We start from the raw sequence: 20,553 nt of genomic DNA on the forward strand, positions 1-20,553 counted from the left end.
AGTATCCTCCCTGTAGAAGAGAAAACTGGCATGATGTAATCCAAAATGCAGGAAAAACATGTGAACTAATGAACACAATAAACACGAGTGTACTATTTCATAACATTATTGGCTTGTTCGAGGGGAAGCCTTATGTGAAAACACTCTATAGAGGGTGAGCTCCTCATTAGCTGATTTTGTAATTACACTGTCCAGTAAGGAAGTAACCATGGAAACCATAGCTAGGGTTCCAACTTCAATTACCAGTATATGCTGAGTATGCTGATTTCAGCTGGAGCAGCAGTTGGGCATTAGAGTTGGCCTGGGGCCAGGGAAGGAAAGAATCCATCTGAGTTATCCTTCCTAACTGCTTTCCGGTGTCTTCCTACAGATGTGGGGGCAACAAGTGAGAATCAGAACTGTCTGTCAACACTTGGTGTTTAGACGCACACACGAAGGGTACTTAATTGAGGCACAGAGAAACCTTGCTGAAGATGAGTCAGGACCTATGGAATAGGTGGGAGAGGAAGGTGCCTTAAGTAAAGGGATAATTATTGCTTGATGATATAGTTAAATGAACACCTGCAGAAATGCAAGTTAAATGACAGTTACATGCTAGCCTAAAGGTGGAACTTGAACTTCTTTGCAACTTTCCTCAAAGTAAGTTCAACCCAATCTTAATTGGTGACTTGTGGAAATGTTAAGTGGAGGCCAGGCGTATTCCTAGAGTAAGGACTAGTCAGATTTAGGTGCTGTTCCGTATCCCCTGGTAGCTATGTAGCAGATGGCTGCAGCCCAGGAGTTTGTCTCCCACGTTTTCGTCTTAAGTGGGAAAGATGCATAGCGCAAAAAGAGTACAGGTGGAGATGAAGCGGAGGGAAAATAATTACAATGTGAGCAGATCTTTTTCATAAAGGTAACCTGCAAGCTGAGTTTCTTATCCACTTGTTGAATCCTGTGGTAAAATTACTATATAAAATTTTGTAATCCAAATTTTTTTTGCACTTGTATTTTAAAAAATGTTTTTTCTTGCAATACAGAATTAGTGCAAATTACTTAATGGGATCCCAGGGGGATTGCCCTGTGGTAAATGCAATTCTGTGCTTCGTATTCACTTCCTTCTGGGTTGATAGTTCTTGAAAGTCTGTGCAATTCTGTGCTGCTTCTGCTGAGGCCTCTGCCTGAGATTCGTTCAATTTACTAATGCCACCGTAAAGAATAGTTGTTTTAGAAGCGCCTTTGGAAATGGAAAATATTTGTAGCATTTCAGTTTCAAACTAGAGCGACTTGGTTTTGGAGAGCTTTGGTGATAATGTGGGCAGGGCAGTTACTAAGCAGTGAAAGCCATGAGCGGATTGCTTTGTTTAATCTTTTTGTTCATGGTTAGCGTAAGAATGCAAGTCTGATCTAGGACGGAATACTTTGCAACTCAGCGCCATCTGTTATTCTCAGATAATAACATTGTTGACAGATGTGGTGGTAACAGTTTATGGCATGCTTTAACTATTTGAATTCGTGGCAGAAAGTGGAACTTCTGATTGCTAATTGTAGCTTTTATCATATCTATGTGCGGCAAATTTCAGTGAAGTAAGATCAAAAGTTGTCTTTGATCATCCCTGCTATGGTTTTTGACTAAACCTTTCACTGCAGGTATTAGTACTGATGGTTTAGACTGCAGTGCTTTGCTGGTTGCAATATAAACAGTGTTCTTAGAGAAAACTATGTAATCTGAGAATCTGCAATTTGGCCACGGTGCTTCTGCGTTTGAGATTAAGATAAAATAATTCTGAAGTTGATTGGTTTAAGTAATGGGACAGCAAATGGGTCAGCCCTCAATCAATTACTTCATATCTCACTCGCAAAATGTTTAGGATCTTGGGAAAGCAAAAATCTACTCTTATTAAACATGTGGTTAAAACGTTTTTTTAATTTCTTAAACCAGTAGACATACATTTTGGACATGTTCAACAAGGAAGTGTTGCATTTCTGTTTGAATAAGTTCATATAGTTTGTTATAAATACTTGAGGCACCATGCAGCTTTTAAGCCTATAATGATCCTGGTTGGACACGACTACTGTTCCTGCATCTAACTATACAGTTCAACTCATATCTTTTGCCATTGAAACAAGTAGCAGAATTCTTTGAATTTGTCAGCAAATGCCCTTTATCTATGCAGTGTAGATATAATTGGTTTAGGAAGTTATGCTGATTGCTACTCTAAATCTTGGATTTATTAGCTGCAATCCATGCATATTATGCGTCCTTGGGGGTGATTGGGGAGGGGTTTTGCAGTATCATTTTCTGTCACTGAAACTAGACATGCAGCGTGCCATGAACAGAAGTGAACACAATTTTGTATTCTGCATTAGTTGACTTATAGCTTACAGCAAAAATAATGCTAGTAAGCATTTTCTGCAACAACATTCTTTTTCTTTGAAATAATAACAGAAAATACTGGAATAACGCAGCAGGTTGGCTGCATCTGAAGAGATGAGCAGAGTTGACATTTCAGGCTGATGACCTTCCATTAGAACTGCTGCTAGATCTGTGTATTTCCTGTATTTTCAGCTTTGCTTTGAGTTTTAGTATCTGCAGTACTTTGGGCATTTTAGAAGTTGGAGTAATGGGCCCCAGGAGCATGTCACTATTTGAAAGGGGTCCCCCCACACAGGTAAGTTTGGAAGCCAGTGCTGCAGATCAGAAATGTCTTAACCAAGCATAAATCAGTAAATTTGAACCACATTGGATATCAGTTTGAAGTAGGCTTGGGTTTTCTATTTACTAACTACCTTAGCTAAAGAAATTTGAACTATTCTCTTTAGACCCTTGTTTTAAACTCAATATAGGAAACTTCTTCACATTGTGCTATTTGAGATGTTATTTCCAGCTTGCTCCCTTCTAAAGTAAAGGTACTGACTGAAATTCGGTATCATGAGCAAGGGTTCGCCCAGGTCAGCTGTGCCTTAACCAGTTGACCATTTCTCCTGTGTGAGCCACATCAGTTAGTGCTAGTAGGCAATTTGAGCATAGAGGTCACTACAATCAAGCCCAACCTTGTTCTCACTAGCAGGAACTGCTGGGAGTGGAAACCATGGCTGATCTTTGTTTTTGCCACCAAATCAGGAACACCAAGAGCAGCTGCAGTTTCCCCATTGCAAGCTGAAATAAAGTAGGAATCAAAACTGCAGTCTCCCCTCTATGATGCAATACTACATGGGGCAATAACATTTCCGACATTGGATGTAGATAACTTAAAATGTCGAGTGTATTTAATCTATAAAACTGGCTTGTCTTCGTTTCAATTAGTTTTAAAATGTTAATGTACTCATAATCCAGAAAAGAAAATGCAAATTCTAAATTTGCAATTACAGGAAAATATGGCTATTTAGATTTGATAAGACCATTTGATAAAACTGCAATGTTTGGAGATAATGTGTTTGAAGGTAGATGCTGTTAATTGGTTATCATGGTTGATGTGCATGCACATTTTTTTTCAGAACTATTCCATGGCAGTTTACCTTGTAAAGCAGCTGTCTTCTGCAGTGTTGCTTCAAAGACTGCGGGCAAAAGGAATAAGGAACCCGGACCATTCCAGAGCATTAAGTATGTACAAATTGTGGGCAAGTAGGTGTTTGCATAGACAAACTTGGCAATTCCTTAGTGAGATAAAAGCCCACAATGCAGTTCGTAACATTTGTTCCTTTCTGTTCATATTGGTTTTAACCATTGAATTAAAGAATTTATTCTGAACGTAACTAAAAATGCGGAATTGGTCAGTCAAACGTTTATTATTGTCACACGTTTTGGACTCTAGGAGAATCAAAGGATATGGGGATCAGGTGAGAAAGTGGAAGTGAGGGCAAAGATCAACCACAATCTCATTGAATGGTGAAGCATGTCCTGGGGTCATCTGGCCTACTCTTGCTTCTATTTCTTAGTTTCTTATGAAAGTATAAATTTTTAACTTTCAGGTGGGGGTGGTGGGGGGGGGGGGGGGGGGGGGCGCGGCGGTGCGCACATAGCTCTGGGCAGCCCGCCAGAACCTTCCCCATGTTTCATTGATTTTCCCCTGTGAGGTTAGACAGTGAGGCTATTTGACAGTAATGAGTGGCTGTCATAGCCAAGTCTGATTTTGTTAGCGTACATTGCCTACAGACTCAATTTGCAGCATGGTTGATTGGCAAGTTGAGAGAACCCTAGTTGGGTTTTTCCTTCTCTCTAGATCAATCTATTCAGATTTGTTGTAAAACCTTTATCAGTTGCAGTTAACTTTGGTGGCTGATTTAGCATTGGCCAGTAATCCAAACCCCATTCCTTCATGGGCTGTATGGCACTCTACCATGTTATTCGCACCTTCTGCAGTATATCATGGAGGAAGATTTCTGGAAAGTATTCTCATTGTGCCTGTTGTTTACTGTCTGGCAGAAGTAAATTAATTTAATTGGCACAGTTCTCTAGCACTCATATGTGAGTTGAATGTTGATCCAAGAGAGGTGGGGATCAATGGAACACTAGCTTTTTATTGTTTTCAATTTTCCCCAGTTTTTTTCTTCTTGAGCGTGTTTGTTCCGCAATGAAGTACACTTCCACAGGTGCCAGATTTTATACAATACCCTGCCTGTGTGGCGGTTACTTATGTGCTATTCACTGTGGTTATTATCACAACTGTTACCAATCCTGTCCCCACCCAGTGTTCAGAAATACATTTGCTGATGGATAACGATCAGAAGTTGACTGATTTTCACCATACCCCCACCCCCCACACCCCCACGCCAAGCCAAAGGGGAAATGTAGTGTTCTAGCTGAGATTGATTGAGTGCAGAATCTGAGACCATTTTGGTCTGTATTGTGCCCTAAGTGACTCATTGGAGGATTTACCTGGGTGTTTTTGTTGTCTCATTTGGGCACTCCAGGATTCAAAGCTGAAAATTATTGGTTATATTTCTAGAACCAGACCAATTTGAAGAACTCACTTATGATGAAACATTTTCCAAATTGGTCTGATTCTAAAAATATAACCAATAATTTTCAGGGGGGTGGGGGTGGGAAATCAGTCAACTTCTGATTCTTATCCATCAGCAAGTACATTTCTGAACATTGGGTGAGGACGGGATTGGTAACAGTTGTGATAACTGCAGCGCGTAGCACATAAACAACTGCCACATGGGCAGGGTACTGTATAAAACCTGGTACCTGTGGAAGCATACTCTTCTGCATTTGATTACCTTGCTGACTTTAACTACCCTACTGATGTCGCAGTAGAATCTAACTGTCGCTATTTTGGCCAGTTGCCCAAACACTCGCTAATTGATTGATCAGGCTAAGTGATTTCTGTTTACAATACAGTTCAGCTATTTGAAGAGCTCACAGCTTTGCTAGTTTGGTGCTGAAAATGAGCAACTAAAAGTAGGAGTAACATTTAAGAGCACCACCAGTGGGAGAGCATTGGTGGGAGACTGAGTATCTAATTTGTTCAGCTGTTCAAATTATAAATCACTGCTGCTCAATAGCAGTGAAGGTTCCAGCACAAAACAGATTGGATAGAAAATCTACAATTTAATACAACCAAGCTTCAGCAAATTTTATTTGGAGTGCTATATCCTCATGATCATGAAGTGGATTCCAGTGCACTCTTTTACTTGATCTAGGTGCATCCTAAATCAAGTTATACAGAGTTAATTAAGCTTGCATAAAACTTTCTTCCCTACTTTATCCCTTTTTTAATACGAGTGGATTTACTAATAAGATTGTAATTATTTCAGTAGTTTGTGCTTACAACAAACTGGGCTGCTCAACTAGACAGGATGCAACCTAAAAAGACAAACACTTGCCACATACTTGATTTTTACAAAACCACTGCATTTCACAACATGATTTTGAAAATTCTAGATGCAAGAAGTGATAGAAATCTGGATACCACCCTTCCTCTGTGGTAGACCTATCAGAGGAGTAGCAATCTCTGAAATCGAAGAATAAGTAGTGTACTTATTGTTTTCAATTTTTTCTTCTGAATGTGCTGGGCCACAGTTTCACAAATGCCTGAATCCGTCTGGTACCTTGCCCAAGGGGCAAATTTTGACATTTGAATCTGAACACGTACATGTGGGCTATTCATCTGTCAACTACATCACAGATGAGCTTGAGTCTGTTTTCCTCCAATGTCCATACATGCAATTTCCAGCAAGCGTTCGTGAATAGTGATTAAGAATGAGAATTGTAACTTTTTCTTCTCTCTTCCTGAATCCTCTTTGTACAGGGGCCAAAGCTAGTTGTATTTTACCAACTCCTGTCCTAGATGAATCCAAAAGCTCCAAAGAAACAGATCGTCAAAACACTCTTATTATGCATGGATCATTATGATTCCTTTTACCCATTCAATTTTTAGGGAAAGGGTTAATTAGAATTATAGCATTTAGCTTGTAACAAGGAGTTAAGTCCCTTTAAACAAATTTCTGACCTGCCAAATGTTTTGCTGCTGTTTTTCTCATGTTCATTCTGTCAGTCTTATCTCTGAACTCTTCCCATCCCCTCCCCCCACTCAAGAGTGCTGTTATTTTCATGTTGTGTTAAGACGTATGCTGTCCCTGCCAGCTGGCCATTGCTGGTATGGCCAGCAGAAACTTGAGAGTAAACTTACTGGCCTCAGCAAATACTACTAAGTTTACTTTAGGTTTCCAGCTTTGATGCCACTAGCGGGAGTCTTAGCACAGTGCAAAAGCAACTTAATGTACTTTGCCCGACATCGAATGAAACCTGCTCATTGAAAGTAGTCGAGAAGTCTCTGTCTCTGGCTGTAATTTCTAACCCTCCCATTTATTACAGTAAATAAAAGCTGTGTTAACCCATAATTTGTCTCCCATTTGTTGCTATAAACGGTGATTTTGCTTGATCCATCTTTTTGGAAGACCTACACTTCTGAGTTGATCCCAGAAGTGGGACGTGTCATGCTCTGCCTTTAGCTGGAGGGCTGCTTCCAAAATTGTCTCTGCACAATAATTGTGAGTGGGGGTGGGTAATGGTACTGCAGCAACTAGTCACTAGAAATCAAGTCCAGCTAATGAAATGTGTTTCTTCCCTTAGGCAGATTCGGATAAAGGGTGAACTTCTGATCTGTCTGCTCCCCTTCCCTGCCTCCAGCCCTTCTGTCTCCCTCCAGAGGGGAGGATCGGAATGTTGTTCAACTGCAATATGTTTGACAAAAATTCATCATGTTTTTGGCAGCTAGGCCTGGAATGCTGGGCGCTGCTGGGTGTGAAAGCAATGAGACAATGGCTGTTCCTCATTAGCAGCCCTTTTATGTCGAGTGCTTTAATTTCCAATCTTGTATTTTTTCTTTAAAGTGTAGTTGACTATGTACAGGGCAAAATGTCTAGAAAGCGAAGAGGAGGCAGGCAGAGGGAGAATCTTGATCAAGAGCTGTTTTGTAGAGGTAAACTAAAATGTTCAGTTAGCAGGAGACTTGCCTGTCATTTAGGTTGCTTGTAGCGAGAAGCTTCCCATTTCCCCTCAGCCCCACAGGGCTTATCCTGTGTAGGCAGATTATGTGCAGTGGTTTTGTGATGTCTTGACTGTATCAGGAAAAGACAACATGGGAAATGTCGGCTAGATTCAGACATTAAAAAAATATTTATGTTCAGAGTGTATCTGCCAAACAGGCAAACCCCATCTACATCTGTACAATAGATATTTCTGATTGTATTCAGATAAAGCCTGGTTCCTTTACACTAGTAGGCACAATGTAAAAGGACACTATAACATATGGGTCAGAATGTTCCAGGTTTGTTTATTGTCTCCGCTGTTAAGTTATATCACCTGGATGCTACAATTGGCTCCGTGATACAGGAGAAAGAGGGGAAAATAAACTAGCATTCGTACCTCTAATTTCTTAATTTGCGGGATGTGGGTGTCACTGGCAAGGCCAGCATTTATTGTCCATCCCTAATTGCCCATGGCAACTGAATGGCTCACTAGGCATAAGGACAATAGGTTCCCTTCCCTAAAGGACACTAGTGAACAAGTTAGGTTTTTACATCCTTTTTATATACTGGCTTTTTATTCTAGGTCTATTTATTTAACTTAATTTAAATTCCCCAGCTGCTGCAGAGGGATTTGAACTCGTGTCCAGTAGCATAACCACCATGTTACTGTTCCCCGTTACAGTTACTATGCAATAGCCCCTGCTAGAAAGTGCATGTGTGGATGCCTCATGAGGGCAGAATGGAATTTGGCTGCGGTTACTAGAGTAGCCTACCAACATTCACTATCTCAACTTGCACATGAAGAATAACATTTGAGGGAGGTATGAAGGGTTGTCAGTCCCTGTCGAATTGTACCCCATCACCCTGCGTTTCTGCAGAGTGGGAAACCTGTAGAATGTGAAATGGCTCTTTTGTATTAAAATAAAACCCAACCGGTTATCTGAAGTAATTTTTAAAAAAAATATATATTTTTCTTCCTTGCCTAGTCAAAGAGAAATTAACAGCAGATCCTGATAGTGAAATCGCCACGACCAGTTTACGGGTGTCTCTGTTGTGTCCTGTGAGTACAGCCATATCTTAATTATCGATGTTTAAATTGTCTTGTCTTCTTCCTGCTCAGAATTGCAGTGCTTATTAACCGTTTGGAGGCTGAAGCATTTTTTTCAATCTGATTTATTCATAGTTAGCTTTGGAAAAGCTGTGAATTATAGATTTGATAACTCGTTACTGTTTATAGTTCAGAATGAGTTCTTATTTTGAGCTTGATGTTTTGAAAAGCTGACACACAGGTACTGATGTACTGCTCTAGACTTTAGATTATTGCACCTGAATGTATGCAAATGTTCGGATTCCAGTTTAGTGATGGTGCTATTTTTGTACTACTATTAATTTCCTAGTTGAAATTACAAATCCTCCATGTACCTAAGAGCACTTGGCACGTCATAACGTTCAAGGCTATGGGCCAAGTGCTGGTAAATGGGATTAGGTAGGTAGGTCAGGTGTTTCTCACGTGTCGGGGCAGACTTGATGGGCCGAAGGGCCTCTTCTGCACTGTGCGATTCTGAGATTCTAACATGTAAACATTTTTCCAAACACTAGTTATGCAAATCGTTTCTGGTTTTGGTAACAATGTATCTCACACGGTTTGCATTGATGCAATTTAATTCATTTTCTAGTTTATTTTCCTCCTCTGGCACCACTCCCTCAAATGATTTTGCGCCTCTCCCCCTTGCCCCCCATCCTTAAGTGACACCACCAGACATTGCACTCTCTAACTTTTTACTATATCTGCAATAGCAATCCTGTGCCAAGTCTTCCCAGAAATAAAAAAGTTAGAAGTTGTTCAAAACAGAAATTAGCTTTTTTCCCCCTCCCTGCTCCAGCTTTCTCCTTCCTTCTCCAAAGGAGCTGGCTTTTAATGCTGCGCAATCCCCTGAATGCTGGGAGCCCAAGTAGCTGTTCTTCATGTGTGAGCCTGGATGGTGTGTGTCAGTGGTTTTTGTGATTTCTGGGGAACATCTCACAGTTTATTCTGTTCTTGCCTTCAGCATCTGTGTGCGCACTTTCCAGAATGTGTCGCCGGATTATGGTTGACAACTGGAACCTGCAGCTCAGTTTTCATTTCCTTAGTCCAGGAGCAGTGAGGCTAATAGTTGTGGTCCACCTGAGAATTACTAACATTGCACAGACTGTGGAACTTGCTGGCCTGTATAACTTAGCACTTGTATCACAGTGGGTGCTGACTGTCAGGAAGCTCAAAGTAAATAAAATTCAAGATTCAGAGGATGATTTATAGAAAATGAAGCACTCAAGCAATGTCATTGCCCCATTTGTATGTATTCTGTACTTGTTGATGCCTGATGTTGTTTCAACAACTGGACCCTATTATATTTCCTCCAAATTAGTACAAGTTAACATTAATGTACTCACTACATGTTCTGACCATCGATATCAACTTCTCAGATTTAGTCACCTTTTGCCATGGGTTAGCTTTTGTTTGAAGGAACTTTTGAGATGCTCCCCTTCCACCCTCCCCCACTACATGTCTACTTTCGGCGAATGTTGAGGAAACCGTGGATGGGTTAGGTTTGTGTTTGCAAAATGATTATAACCATATGCAAATCGAAAATGCGTAAATGCGGCAGGTAAGTCAGACACAGGCGGTGGGGCTTTCCTTCAGGTTATCATGCATCGGTATTGGGCATTTACAGATAATAGTCTTCTGTTACTTTTAGAAACATAATGCCTTCTGTGGTTTTTCGCTAATAACTCGAAAGGATTTTTAATCTTCACACTAGCTGTTTCTTGCTCTTTCTAAAGCACTAATAAAATAGTTAATATGTCCATTTCACAGCACCTCATGTGAGTGAAGTTGGAGTTCAACATTTGTTTCATGAAAAATGATGAATGTATTTATATTCCAAATAATATGACCAAGATTCTGTGTTTTTGTTTTCAGCTGGGCAAAATGCGGTTGACAATCCCGTGTCGTGCAGTAACCTGCTCACATCTTCAGTGCTTTGATGCAACGCTTTACATTCAGATGAATGAGAAAAAACCTACTTGGGTTTGTCCGGTCTGTGATAAAAAGGGTCCTTATGAGCATCTAATTATTGATGGGTAAGCAAACTATTTTGGAGCTTCATTCCAAGGAAATACTATGCTTTTCCTCTCATTGTTTGTCACTTTGGTTTGAAAGATATTTTTGATCAAAAAGTGACATTTTTGAGCTACTTTTGTTGTAAATGTACCCTCAAGTGAAAAATGGTAGCTGCCCGGGTTGGATGTCCAACTTGACCATTGTAGGAAGCTGCAGAAGCCCTTAGCCTGCATTTTAAAGTAAAGCTGTGTTAACTTTGTTGAGAAATCCTTTAAGTATTTGTATTACTAAAAGCAAAGTGATTGGTTCAGGAGCCCCCACCACTTAAATGATAAAGTTTGAATGTATTTCTAAATTTCAAAGTCGTTTCTCTAGCAGCAGAGTTTATCTTGTATGTAGCACCCTAAGTCAATAACTGTGTTGTTTTGTATGGTGATTTGCAGCTTAAGTTTTCCTCAAGTGTTTTACCCATTGTGTTAACTGTCCCGGTGGTTACTGTAATTCAATTAAACTGAGTCTGTGCACATTCTTTCACACGGCCTTAAAATGAAAATTGATGCCTTTTTTTGTTTTTATTGTAAAAACAAGTTTGTTTGTTAACAAAGTGCTGGAAAAGCTCATCAGGCCTGACAGTATCTGTGGAGAAAGTTAAAGTTAAAGTTTCAAATCCAATTTGACTCTTCTTTGGAAATGGAGAGGCAGAAACGTGATGGGCTTTTTCCGTTGTTGAAAAAGCCGAGGGGGATCAGGTGGAACAAAAGGGTAGGTCAGGGATAGGTTAGAAGGAGGGGGGACTAAGTACCAAAGATGGAACAAAAAACAAAGGGACTGGTTACGGTGGTAGTAAAGAAACAAAGCACAGGTTCAGATAGGTGTTAATAGCAGAATAAAGATCAGCTCCGGCTGAAAGCAAAAACTTGAAAACAAGCTCCAAATTGGCACTCGGGAGGGGTGGGGGAGCAAATTCAAAATGGAGAAAAGAGTTCATAATCTGAAGTTGTTGAAGTCAGTGTTGAGTCCAGAAGGCTGTAAAGTGCCTAATTGGAACATCCAACCACACCTCATCTTCCAGGTGTCAGTTTGTACCTTGTTTTCATGTTTTTGCTTTCAGATAGAGCTGACCTTTATCCTGCTCTCAACACCTACTCTAGACCTGTGGTTTGTTTCTTTACTACCACCATTTACCCCTCCGTTTGCCTTTTGTTCCATGACAGAGTTATAGAGTTATACAGTACAGAAACAAGCCCGTGCCGGCCATCAAGCACCTATCTATTCTAATCCCATTTTCCAGCATTTGGCCCATAGCCCTGTATGCTGTGACGTTTCAAGTGCTCATCTAAACATTTCTCAGATGTTGTGAGGGCTCCTGCCTCTGCCATCCCCTCAGGCAGTGTGTTCCATATTCCAACCCCCCTCTGGATGAAAAAAGGTTTTCCTCAAATCCCCTCTAAACCTCCTGCCCCTTACCTTAAATCTATGCCTCCTGGTTATTGACACCTCCACTAAGGGGAAAAATTTCTTCCTATCCACCCTATTTATGCCCCTCATAGTTTTGTATACCTCTATCAGGTCCCCCCCTCAGCCTTCCCTGCTCTAAGGAAAACAACCCTAGCCCATCCAGTCTCCCTTCAATGGGGTGAAACACTCCAGCCCGGGGAACATCCTGGTGAATCTCCTCTGCACCCTCTCCAGTGCAATCACCTTCCTATAGTGTGGCAACCAGAAAGAGCACTCTAGTGTTTTATACAGCTCCAACATAACCTCCCTGCTCTTACATTCTATGCCTCGGCTAATAAAGGCAAATATCCCATAAGCCTTCTTAGCCACCTGTGCTGCTTAACTACCTGTGCTGCTGCATTTAGGGATCTATGGGCATGCGCACCAAGGTCCCTCTGATCTTCTGTACTTATTAGGGTCCTACCATTCATTGTGTACTCCCTTGCTGTGTTAGCCCTTCCAAAATGCATCACTTCACACTTCTCAAGATTAAATTCCATTTGCCACTGCTCTGCCCATCTTACCAGCTTATCTATAGCGTCCTGTAATCTAAGGTTTTCCTCCTCACTATTTATGACACCACCAATTTTCATGTCATCTGTGAACTTACTTATCATACCCCCTATATTTACAAATAAAACATTAATGTACAGTACAAGGGCCCCAGCACTGATCCCTGCAGTGCACCACTTGTCACAGGCTTCCAATCGTGAAAACAACCTTTGACCATCACCCTCTGCCTCCTCCACTAGGCCAATTTTGAATCCAATTTGCCAAATTGCCCTGGATTCCATGGGCTATTACCTTCTTGACCATTCTCCCTGGCGGGACCTTGTCAAAAGTTTTACTGAAGCCCATGTAGACTATATGATCTGTACTACCTTCATCTACACAACTAGTCACCTCCTTGAAAATTCTATCAAGTTTGTTAGATGTGATGTCCCTCTAACAAAGCCATGCTGACTATCCCTAATTAACCCCTGCCTATCCAAGTGGAGATTAATCCTGGCCTTCAGAATTTTTTTCCAATAGCTTCCTTACCACTGATGTTAGACTCACTGGCCTGTAATTACCTTGTTTAACCCTACTACCCTTCTTGAATAATGGTACCACATTCTTTGTCCTCCATTCCTTTGGCACCTCTCCGGTGGCCAGAGAGGATTTGGAAATTAGTGCCAGAGCCCCTGCAATCTCCTCCCTTGCCTCCCCTAGCTGCTTGGGATACATCTCATCTGGGCCTGGGAATTTACCCATTTTTAAGTCTCTAAAACCGTTAATATCTCCTCCCTTTCAATGCTAATTTGATCAAGTATATCACAGTTGCCTTCCCTGATTTCTATACCTACATTGTCCTTCTCCATAAGGAACACAGATGAAAGGTAATAATTTAAAACCTCACCTATGTCCTCCGGCTCCATGCACAGATTGCCACTTTGGTCCACTATTTCCTTTTTGAATGACTCCCACTGGTTTGCTGTAGACTTTCCTACAAGTGACTTCTCCCAGTCCACTTTGGTTTTTAATCTCCCCCCGCCCTCTAACCTATCCCTGACCTTCCCTTTTGTTCTACCTGAATCCCTGCCTCCTCTCCCTTTTTCAACAGCAGAAAACCCATCACCTTTCTACCCCTCTTCAGTTTTGAAGAAGTCGTATTGGACTCGACGTTAATTGTTGTCTCCACAGATGTTGCCAGACCTGCTGAGATTTTCCAGCACTTCTGTTTTTATTTCAGACCTCCAGCATATGCAGTATTTTGCTTTATATTAGCTCATCAACAAACTAGATTTGAATGACTAACTATACTTGGTGTGGTTTACATTGAGGGTGAAGTGCTGCCCGCAAGCCTACTGGGTAAATGCAGAACACTGAAACATAGACATCAGAAACTCTCAGTTGATCCTGACCAGGACAGTGGCTGGGTGGCTATAAATATCCTCTGCTTTGGGTTAAGGAGTGGGAAAAATGTCAGAATTGTCATTCCAAACTGTTAAATAGTGACCTACTGGAAAACAAGTCTTGTTGACGTTGGTTGAAGTATTCAGATTTGGCTGCAGTGCCAACATGGTTCCTGTCATTACTGCACGCAGTCTTGCATGAATAATGATTGTTGTTCGAGATATGGATGACTTGCCATCACCTGCGCAAGGGTGGGTTCCAGAGGAGAGAGGGGGGCAAATTAACACCAAAAGAAACTGATGGTGGGAAAAAAGTGCTGGATGACAGGGGTGGGAAGAAAGGAACATTTTGAGCTGGAAGCTTAAGCAGTCTAGTTAGCTTGCAAGTGATGTTTCTCCTTTCCACTCTAGTTTGCTTTTTTAATCTTCTCCCCGATTTCTCATGGTTTCTAGTTAAAGCCATTCGCACTGACTCGCTCTCTTGTTCCTCCCCCTTTGCCTCTCATCTATATCCAAAGATCAATTTTTAAACTCTTTCAGGCTCAATATCCAGATAGCAAGTTGCTTTGTCAAGTGAGGAATTATTTTACAAAATACTTACCCATTACACTCCTACTGGAGCTGGGGTGAGAAAATAATTATTTTTAGGTGTGCCTTTTGATTAGGAGCCATTTCTCCAAAGCTTGCCAGTGGATTTTATTTTAAATCAGCAGCATATTTGAATTGTCAATGCTCTGCTTTATCCAGTCAGCTGGTTGTGGGGAAAATCTTTTTCTTTTTTTTTTGCACCTGCTTATGAGTGGCACTGAAAACTGCATAAGGCTATCTGGTGTTGCTCTTTTTAAGAAAGTGATCTTCACTCATTTAATTTTCTCCTTTAGCTTGGCTGACGTTCCAGAGTTTTGGTGCCCCCAGTGGGGAACTGTACCCCAGCATGAGTCAGCTCCTTTAGGAGAGCTGAAAGTTGGAGAAAGGAGGGCAAAGACTAAATACGAGGAAGTATGCAGGCTGAAAATCCAACAGAGTCAATAGTTCACATTAAAAACAAAAGTCGATGATGTACCATATTGGTGAATTAGAAACACTCTTGTTTAACTCAATCATTGGTTTCCCATGTCCTGCCAAACCTCTTGGAGAGAGGAATAAAGTGTCTCCTAGGCCATCTAGTTTAGCAAAGTACTATTTCTGACTGCGTAGTACAGAGTGACACAGCTCCTGACCTCATGTAGTTGGGGGATAGCGCAGAAATGAGGATTTGTACAGCAGATGATTTCCAGTGTTCCACTTTGGTAAGGTAATGATGTAGCGAAGCATGCACATACTTTACCAACACTCGCTTGAGATCAGTAAGTAAAAGAGAAAGGTCACAAGTGCAGACTTAAGTCTCAGACATTCCTCTCCCACATGTCTCCCTAGAGTTGTAATAGGTTTTGATAGTACCAGGACCAGATGTGCGGTGAAGGATATTCACTTTTTTGAAAAAAATGTATCGGAAAGGGAGTGGCAAACCTGAGACTCAGTACATTCTGGTGAAAATCAGCTTACTGCTAATTGGTGTAAATATATAACTAAAATATTGGGTTTCCAGTTTGCTCATATGGTCTACATTATTTAAATTAATCGCCTGCGGCAAAAAAAGTGCTATAGATTCTGAAAGATCAGTAGAATCTCAATACATTGTTTTTCTTGTGTGTGTATATTTTGGATGACCTCTGTTTGCTTTCAAATTGATATAATTGTTTGCACAGCATGAATGTAATGCAACAAAACTAAATCAGAATTATTAAACTTGTATCCATAATTTGATGGTTGATATACAACGCTGATACCATTCAACTCTACGTCTTGGCAGTTTCTCAAGTTAGATTTATAAGCATTGCCTGTTAGTGATTGCCTTAAGGTTATTATTTCCTTCACAAGGTGAATATGGATATGGGATTCAACAGGCCAAATGGTGGTCATGTTCTATAATACACTTTTTTTGGATGAATTAAGCCATTTCCACCTTGTCTCGTCATTTTGAGATTTTTGTCTTGAAGGCCTACGAGGGGGTTTGAGGTTAATTTTATATTATAGTGCTTTTAAATTAAATTCAACCCATAAGTGTGTAATTTCTATCTGGATTTTGAATTTGATCCATTAGCTGTGAGTGGTCAAATTAGCTGACAGAAGTGCGTTTTTATTTTGAGCTTCTATCACTTGGAGGCATCAGCATTTGTTGGCATATTCAAGAACATAATTTTATAACGGCTTCCATGTTTTGAACACAGCAGGAATCCTAGATGGACAGAAAATGTTTTACCATGACTAAGATGGTAGGTTTGATTGCCAGCTTGATGAGCTAATTCTCAGCACGGAGTCGGGAGAGGATCCGTGAAAAATGGAGTATTGCTGGAAAGAAAGACATGTTGCCAAAGCTTTTCATCTTGCAGTCATTGGGACAAATGTGAGAATGCCAAAGTTCAAACAATCACAACAATTTATACTATGGGGAAAAAAAGGTGCTGATTGGTTGGCAAGTTGACTCTGGTTGCCTGAGGCGTGGCCATGGGAAAGCAACAAGGAACTATAGGCTCCCCAGTCAATCAGTTAGCTTGCCAACCAATCAGAATCCTTTTCTCCTTTAGCATAAGTTGTTGATTGTTTGAAATTTGGCATTCTTGCGTTTGTCCTGACAAGACAAAAAGTTTCAGCAACATGTGTCACTTTTCAGCAATACTCAAGTTCTGTACAACCAATCAAATGTTTGAAAAAGAGAGCCTACTTAATTTTGCATTTGAAGCACTCAGATGAAAAGCAGTTTTCCTAAAGTTAGAGCCAGTTAGTTCAAGAAATACTGACTGACTTGTAAACTGTTGCTAAGCCTTTATCAGAGCTGTTTGTTAAATGTTGCAAAAAATTATAAATTTTTGACAAATTGGCAATGGATTAAATTTCACAAGCTGTTCCATTATCTATTGTACATGAAATAAACCCGTTTCCTGCTTTGCAATTGGCTTGTCACTTGAATGTTTATCAGCCCACCTCTCAGAAGATGGGAAAAGAAAACATGGAGCAGCACATGTGACAAACTAAAGCGTTGTGCAAAGCGCACAGAACAAGAGTAAGCCATTCTACCTCTTGGCCCTGTTCTGACACTCAGTTACAAGGTGATATTGGGCGATTTGATCAAAAGTATTAAGGGAATAGACAAAATAAGCTATTTCTGCTCGTTGGGGAGTCTAGGAGTATGGGGCTTGGTCAAAAAAAATTAGACCCAATCCTTTCAGTAGTGAAATTAAAAAGCACTCCTTCACACAAAGGATGGTAGAAGTTTGGAATACACTTCTGCGCTAATTTTAAAACTGAGATGTATTTTTGTTAGCCTAAGTGATGTTGGGCAAAGGTGCCTATATAGAATTGGGTTGCAGGTTAGCCATAACCTCGTTGAATGGCACCCCATGCCTGTTCCTAAATAGATCATCGATGATCTGCCCTCAGCTTTACTGGTCTTTTTTGAGCACGAATATCAAGGGGCATGAAACAAAAGTTAATTGATCTCAGTATTGAGAATTTCAATTGACCCAGCATCCTCAGTTGTTTGGGAGAGCGAGTTTCATATTCCCAGTACCCTTTGCGTGGAGTGAAATGCTTCCTGATTTAACTCCTAAATGACCTGGCTCGAGTCTTTTTTGGATTGCCCCGCTAGAGGAGGCAGTTTCTCTGCATCTACCCTGTAGAATTACCTAATGATTAAACATCTCAATTTAATTGCCCTCAATTTTCTCAACTTAAGTGATAACAAGCTGAGTTTATAAAAACTATCCTTGTAATTTAACTTGTTAAGCCCTCTGCGTTCTGGTGAATCTACACTGTAGCCTTTCTAAAGCTAATATTCTTAGAGCTCTGGTTCATGCCATCATAAAACTGTATTTTGCGTAGTAAAGGTACTCTTCAGATTATAGAGGACCCATGCTCTGCTGTGGAAGTGACTGGTGATATTGAATTTGAGAATACGTAGTGGGGAGTTGAAAACTTGTATTTCTCTCACATTCAGAAAGACATCATGTAGCCGAATGACAATTATTTTGTCATTCATTTAGAGGATGTGGAAATCACTGGCAAGGCCAGCATTTGTTACCCATCCCTAATTGCCGCTGCAGTCCATGTGGTGTAGGTACAGCCACAATGCTGTTAGGAAGGGAATTCCAGGATTTTGACCCAGCAACAGTGAAGGAATGGTGATATATTTCCAAGTCAGGATGGCGTGTGGCTTGGAGGGGAGTTTCCAGGTGGTGGTGTTCCCATGCATCTGCTACCCTTGTTCTTCTAGATGATAGCAATTGTGGGTTTGGCAGGTGCTGTCTAAGGAGGCTTGGTGAGTTCCTGCAGTGCATTTTATAGATAGTACACACTACTGCCACTGTGCATGTTGATGACCCCTTCCATCACTTTACTGATGATCAAGAGTAGACTGTTGGGCGTAATTGGCCAGGTTGGATTTGTTCTGCTTCTTGTGTACAGGACATACCTGGACACTCTTCCACATTGCCGGGTAGATGCCAGTGTTGTAGCTGTATTGGAACAACTTGGCTAGGGGCGCGGCAAGTTCTGGAGCACAAGTCTTAAGTACTATCTATCTATCTCTTAAATGATTCAGTTTCTTTTTTTGCCTCCAGTACCCTACCTGGAAGTTCCATCTATGCAATCAGCCCTGTATTTGCCCTGCACTCACTCGAATGGTTGGCAGCAGATCTTCGCTTCAGCAATGTGTGTCCCCAGCTCCTGCACCAATAAAAAAAAAACAGCTTTTATGCTATGCTTGCATTGCATTCCTCTCTGCAGCAGCATGGAATGTCAGAGCAAGAGGCGATTTCCTTGCACTGCTGGAGATAAAGTGCCTTCAGTGAAAGGCAAACTGGAAGCCACATGTTGCTGCCATTTTGTTTTGGCAGGTGAAACTTAGCTTTCAGCTAAGCACAGTGACTTCTGGCTTTAAGGATGGTTATGATGACTTTCATTAGTTTTAAATGGAAGGTTATCAATAAATGCCAGAGACGGGTGATTATCCATGGAACACCTTATAATCTTCTGAAGGTCAACAATCTTAAAAAATTGGGGGAAAATGAGACTGGAAAGAGGTGTTAGGTATACATCCGTGCCAGATAGTTAAGAGAAATTGCACCGGATGGCATAACTTATTTCTTTCTCTTGATCAGCCAAGTCAAAGATACATGGAAACCCATTACTGAATTTGAGACTTCAAACCAAATCACCGAGTAATCCACTTCAATGGAGTTTCCGTTTCCTCATTGTAGAGTGAGTGTATACGTTCTGCAGGGACCTGCCCTACTGATTCAAACGTCAAGAAATCAGCTTTTGCCAATTTGCTGCCAAAGATATTGCTGGAGTTCAGCTAGCTGCAACTGCATCCTGCAAGCATAGGGCAGTGCTTTGTGCTACGACCCAGCTCACCAACTAAGCTGGTGGATGGGATTGTCCCACACTCAGCTCCAAATATCTCGAACAAGCCAATACCATACATATGCCCACAATCCTAGTCACGTGTACTATGTGGCAAATTCAGGAGTGCTGCATGAGTGAGATTCACACATGCTGGTGCCTGAGCCACAAGGCAAAGGACCCTGTGGAGTGATCGACATTGACACTATTTTGAAAATCTCGATCTTGAAAAATTGTGAAATTTAATTTGAACTAGCTATGAAAAATAAAGATAGATGCAGGCAGATTACATTAATAAAATGAAATTTTTATTGAAGGGACTGGCTATTTCAATGGGGGCTATAAATCGGCACACAACTCAAATTAGCATAAGTAAAGAATTTTCTTCCTCCTTTCCTCCCACCCCCACATTATGCTCTCCCCCAAATCAAGGGCATCTGCATTAATTTCAAAGATCAGTTCAGCTGTGCATTGGCAGCAAAGATAAATTCACCAAATTATAGTAACATTGCTTTTGTAATGGCGGGTTTAAACCCTGCTTAACTGCTTGTGACAGTGGAAGGTATTTTACAGCAAGTTAGCACTAGCACTGAAATGTAAGGAAATGAATTAAGTAAGATGCATCATTGTCCTCTTATCTTAACACCTGTTGGACTGTTCATTTGCTTTGTTGTGTTTTCCATTTTCCTACTTCGAGTATCTTTTGTTGGCAGCTTGGATCAATGGAGTTGGCACTTAAATTGTAGAGCTCTCTGCCCTTGGGGGGAGAAAGGCAGGAGACAAAAATGTCAGTCTCTGAATATTCTGAGATAAGAAAAACTGGAATGCTGAAAATTCTGAAATGAAAACAGGAAATGCTACAGATGCAGCAGAGTCAGCATCTGGCAGAAGGTGGGCTAACATTTTGGATGTAGAATTGGCTGTGGAACTCAATGTCTTTGAACACTGATCTGTGTGCTTCCAGCATTTTCTGTTTCCATTGCCTGTCTGTACTCAGCTGTGTTATGAGCATGGGGCCATTTTTAAACCTCTGGTTCCTGCTGCATTTTAGTTAAAGCACATCACAGTTTTGCTCTGACCCATCACACTTTGACCCTGAAGTGACAGTAGCCTGTTAGATGATCCAAGATGATGAATGTCAGTGGGATGTTCAACAGTGGA

General features: G+C 40.9%; 1 protein-coding gene across 2 annotated transcripts in view; it reads left to right on the forward strand.

Annotated features, from left to right (window-relative positions):
• Nucleotides 1-20,553, forward strand: part of pias1b (protein inhibitor of activated STAT, 1b) — a 130,188-nt gene that overhangs the window by 98,494 nt on the left and 11,141 nt on the right. For both annotated transcript variants that reach the window (XM_041174877.1, XM_041174878.1), the window contains exons 7-9: nt 3,478-3,583; nt 8,445-8,518; nt 10,418-10,578. In XM_041174877.1, coding sequence (XP_041030811.1) covers nt 3,478-3,583; nt 8,445-8,518; nt 10,418-10,578 — 341 coding nt within the window. The remainder of the gene's footprint in view (nt 1-3,477; nt 3,584-8,444; nt 8,519-10,417; nt 10,579-20,553) is intronic.

The sequence above is a fragment of the Carcharodon carcharias genome, chromosome 26, assembly GCF_017639515.1.
Source record: "Carcharodon carcharias isolate sCarCar2 chromosome 26, sCarCar2.pri, whole genome shotgun sequence".
NCBI classification, from domain to species: domain Eukaryota; kingdom Metazoa; phylum Chordata; class Chondrichthyes; order Lamniformes; family Lamnidae; genus Carcharodon; species Carcharodon carcharias.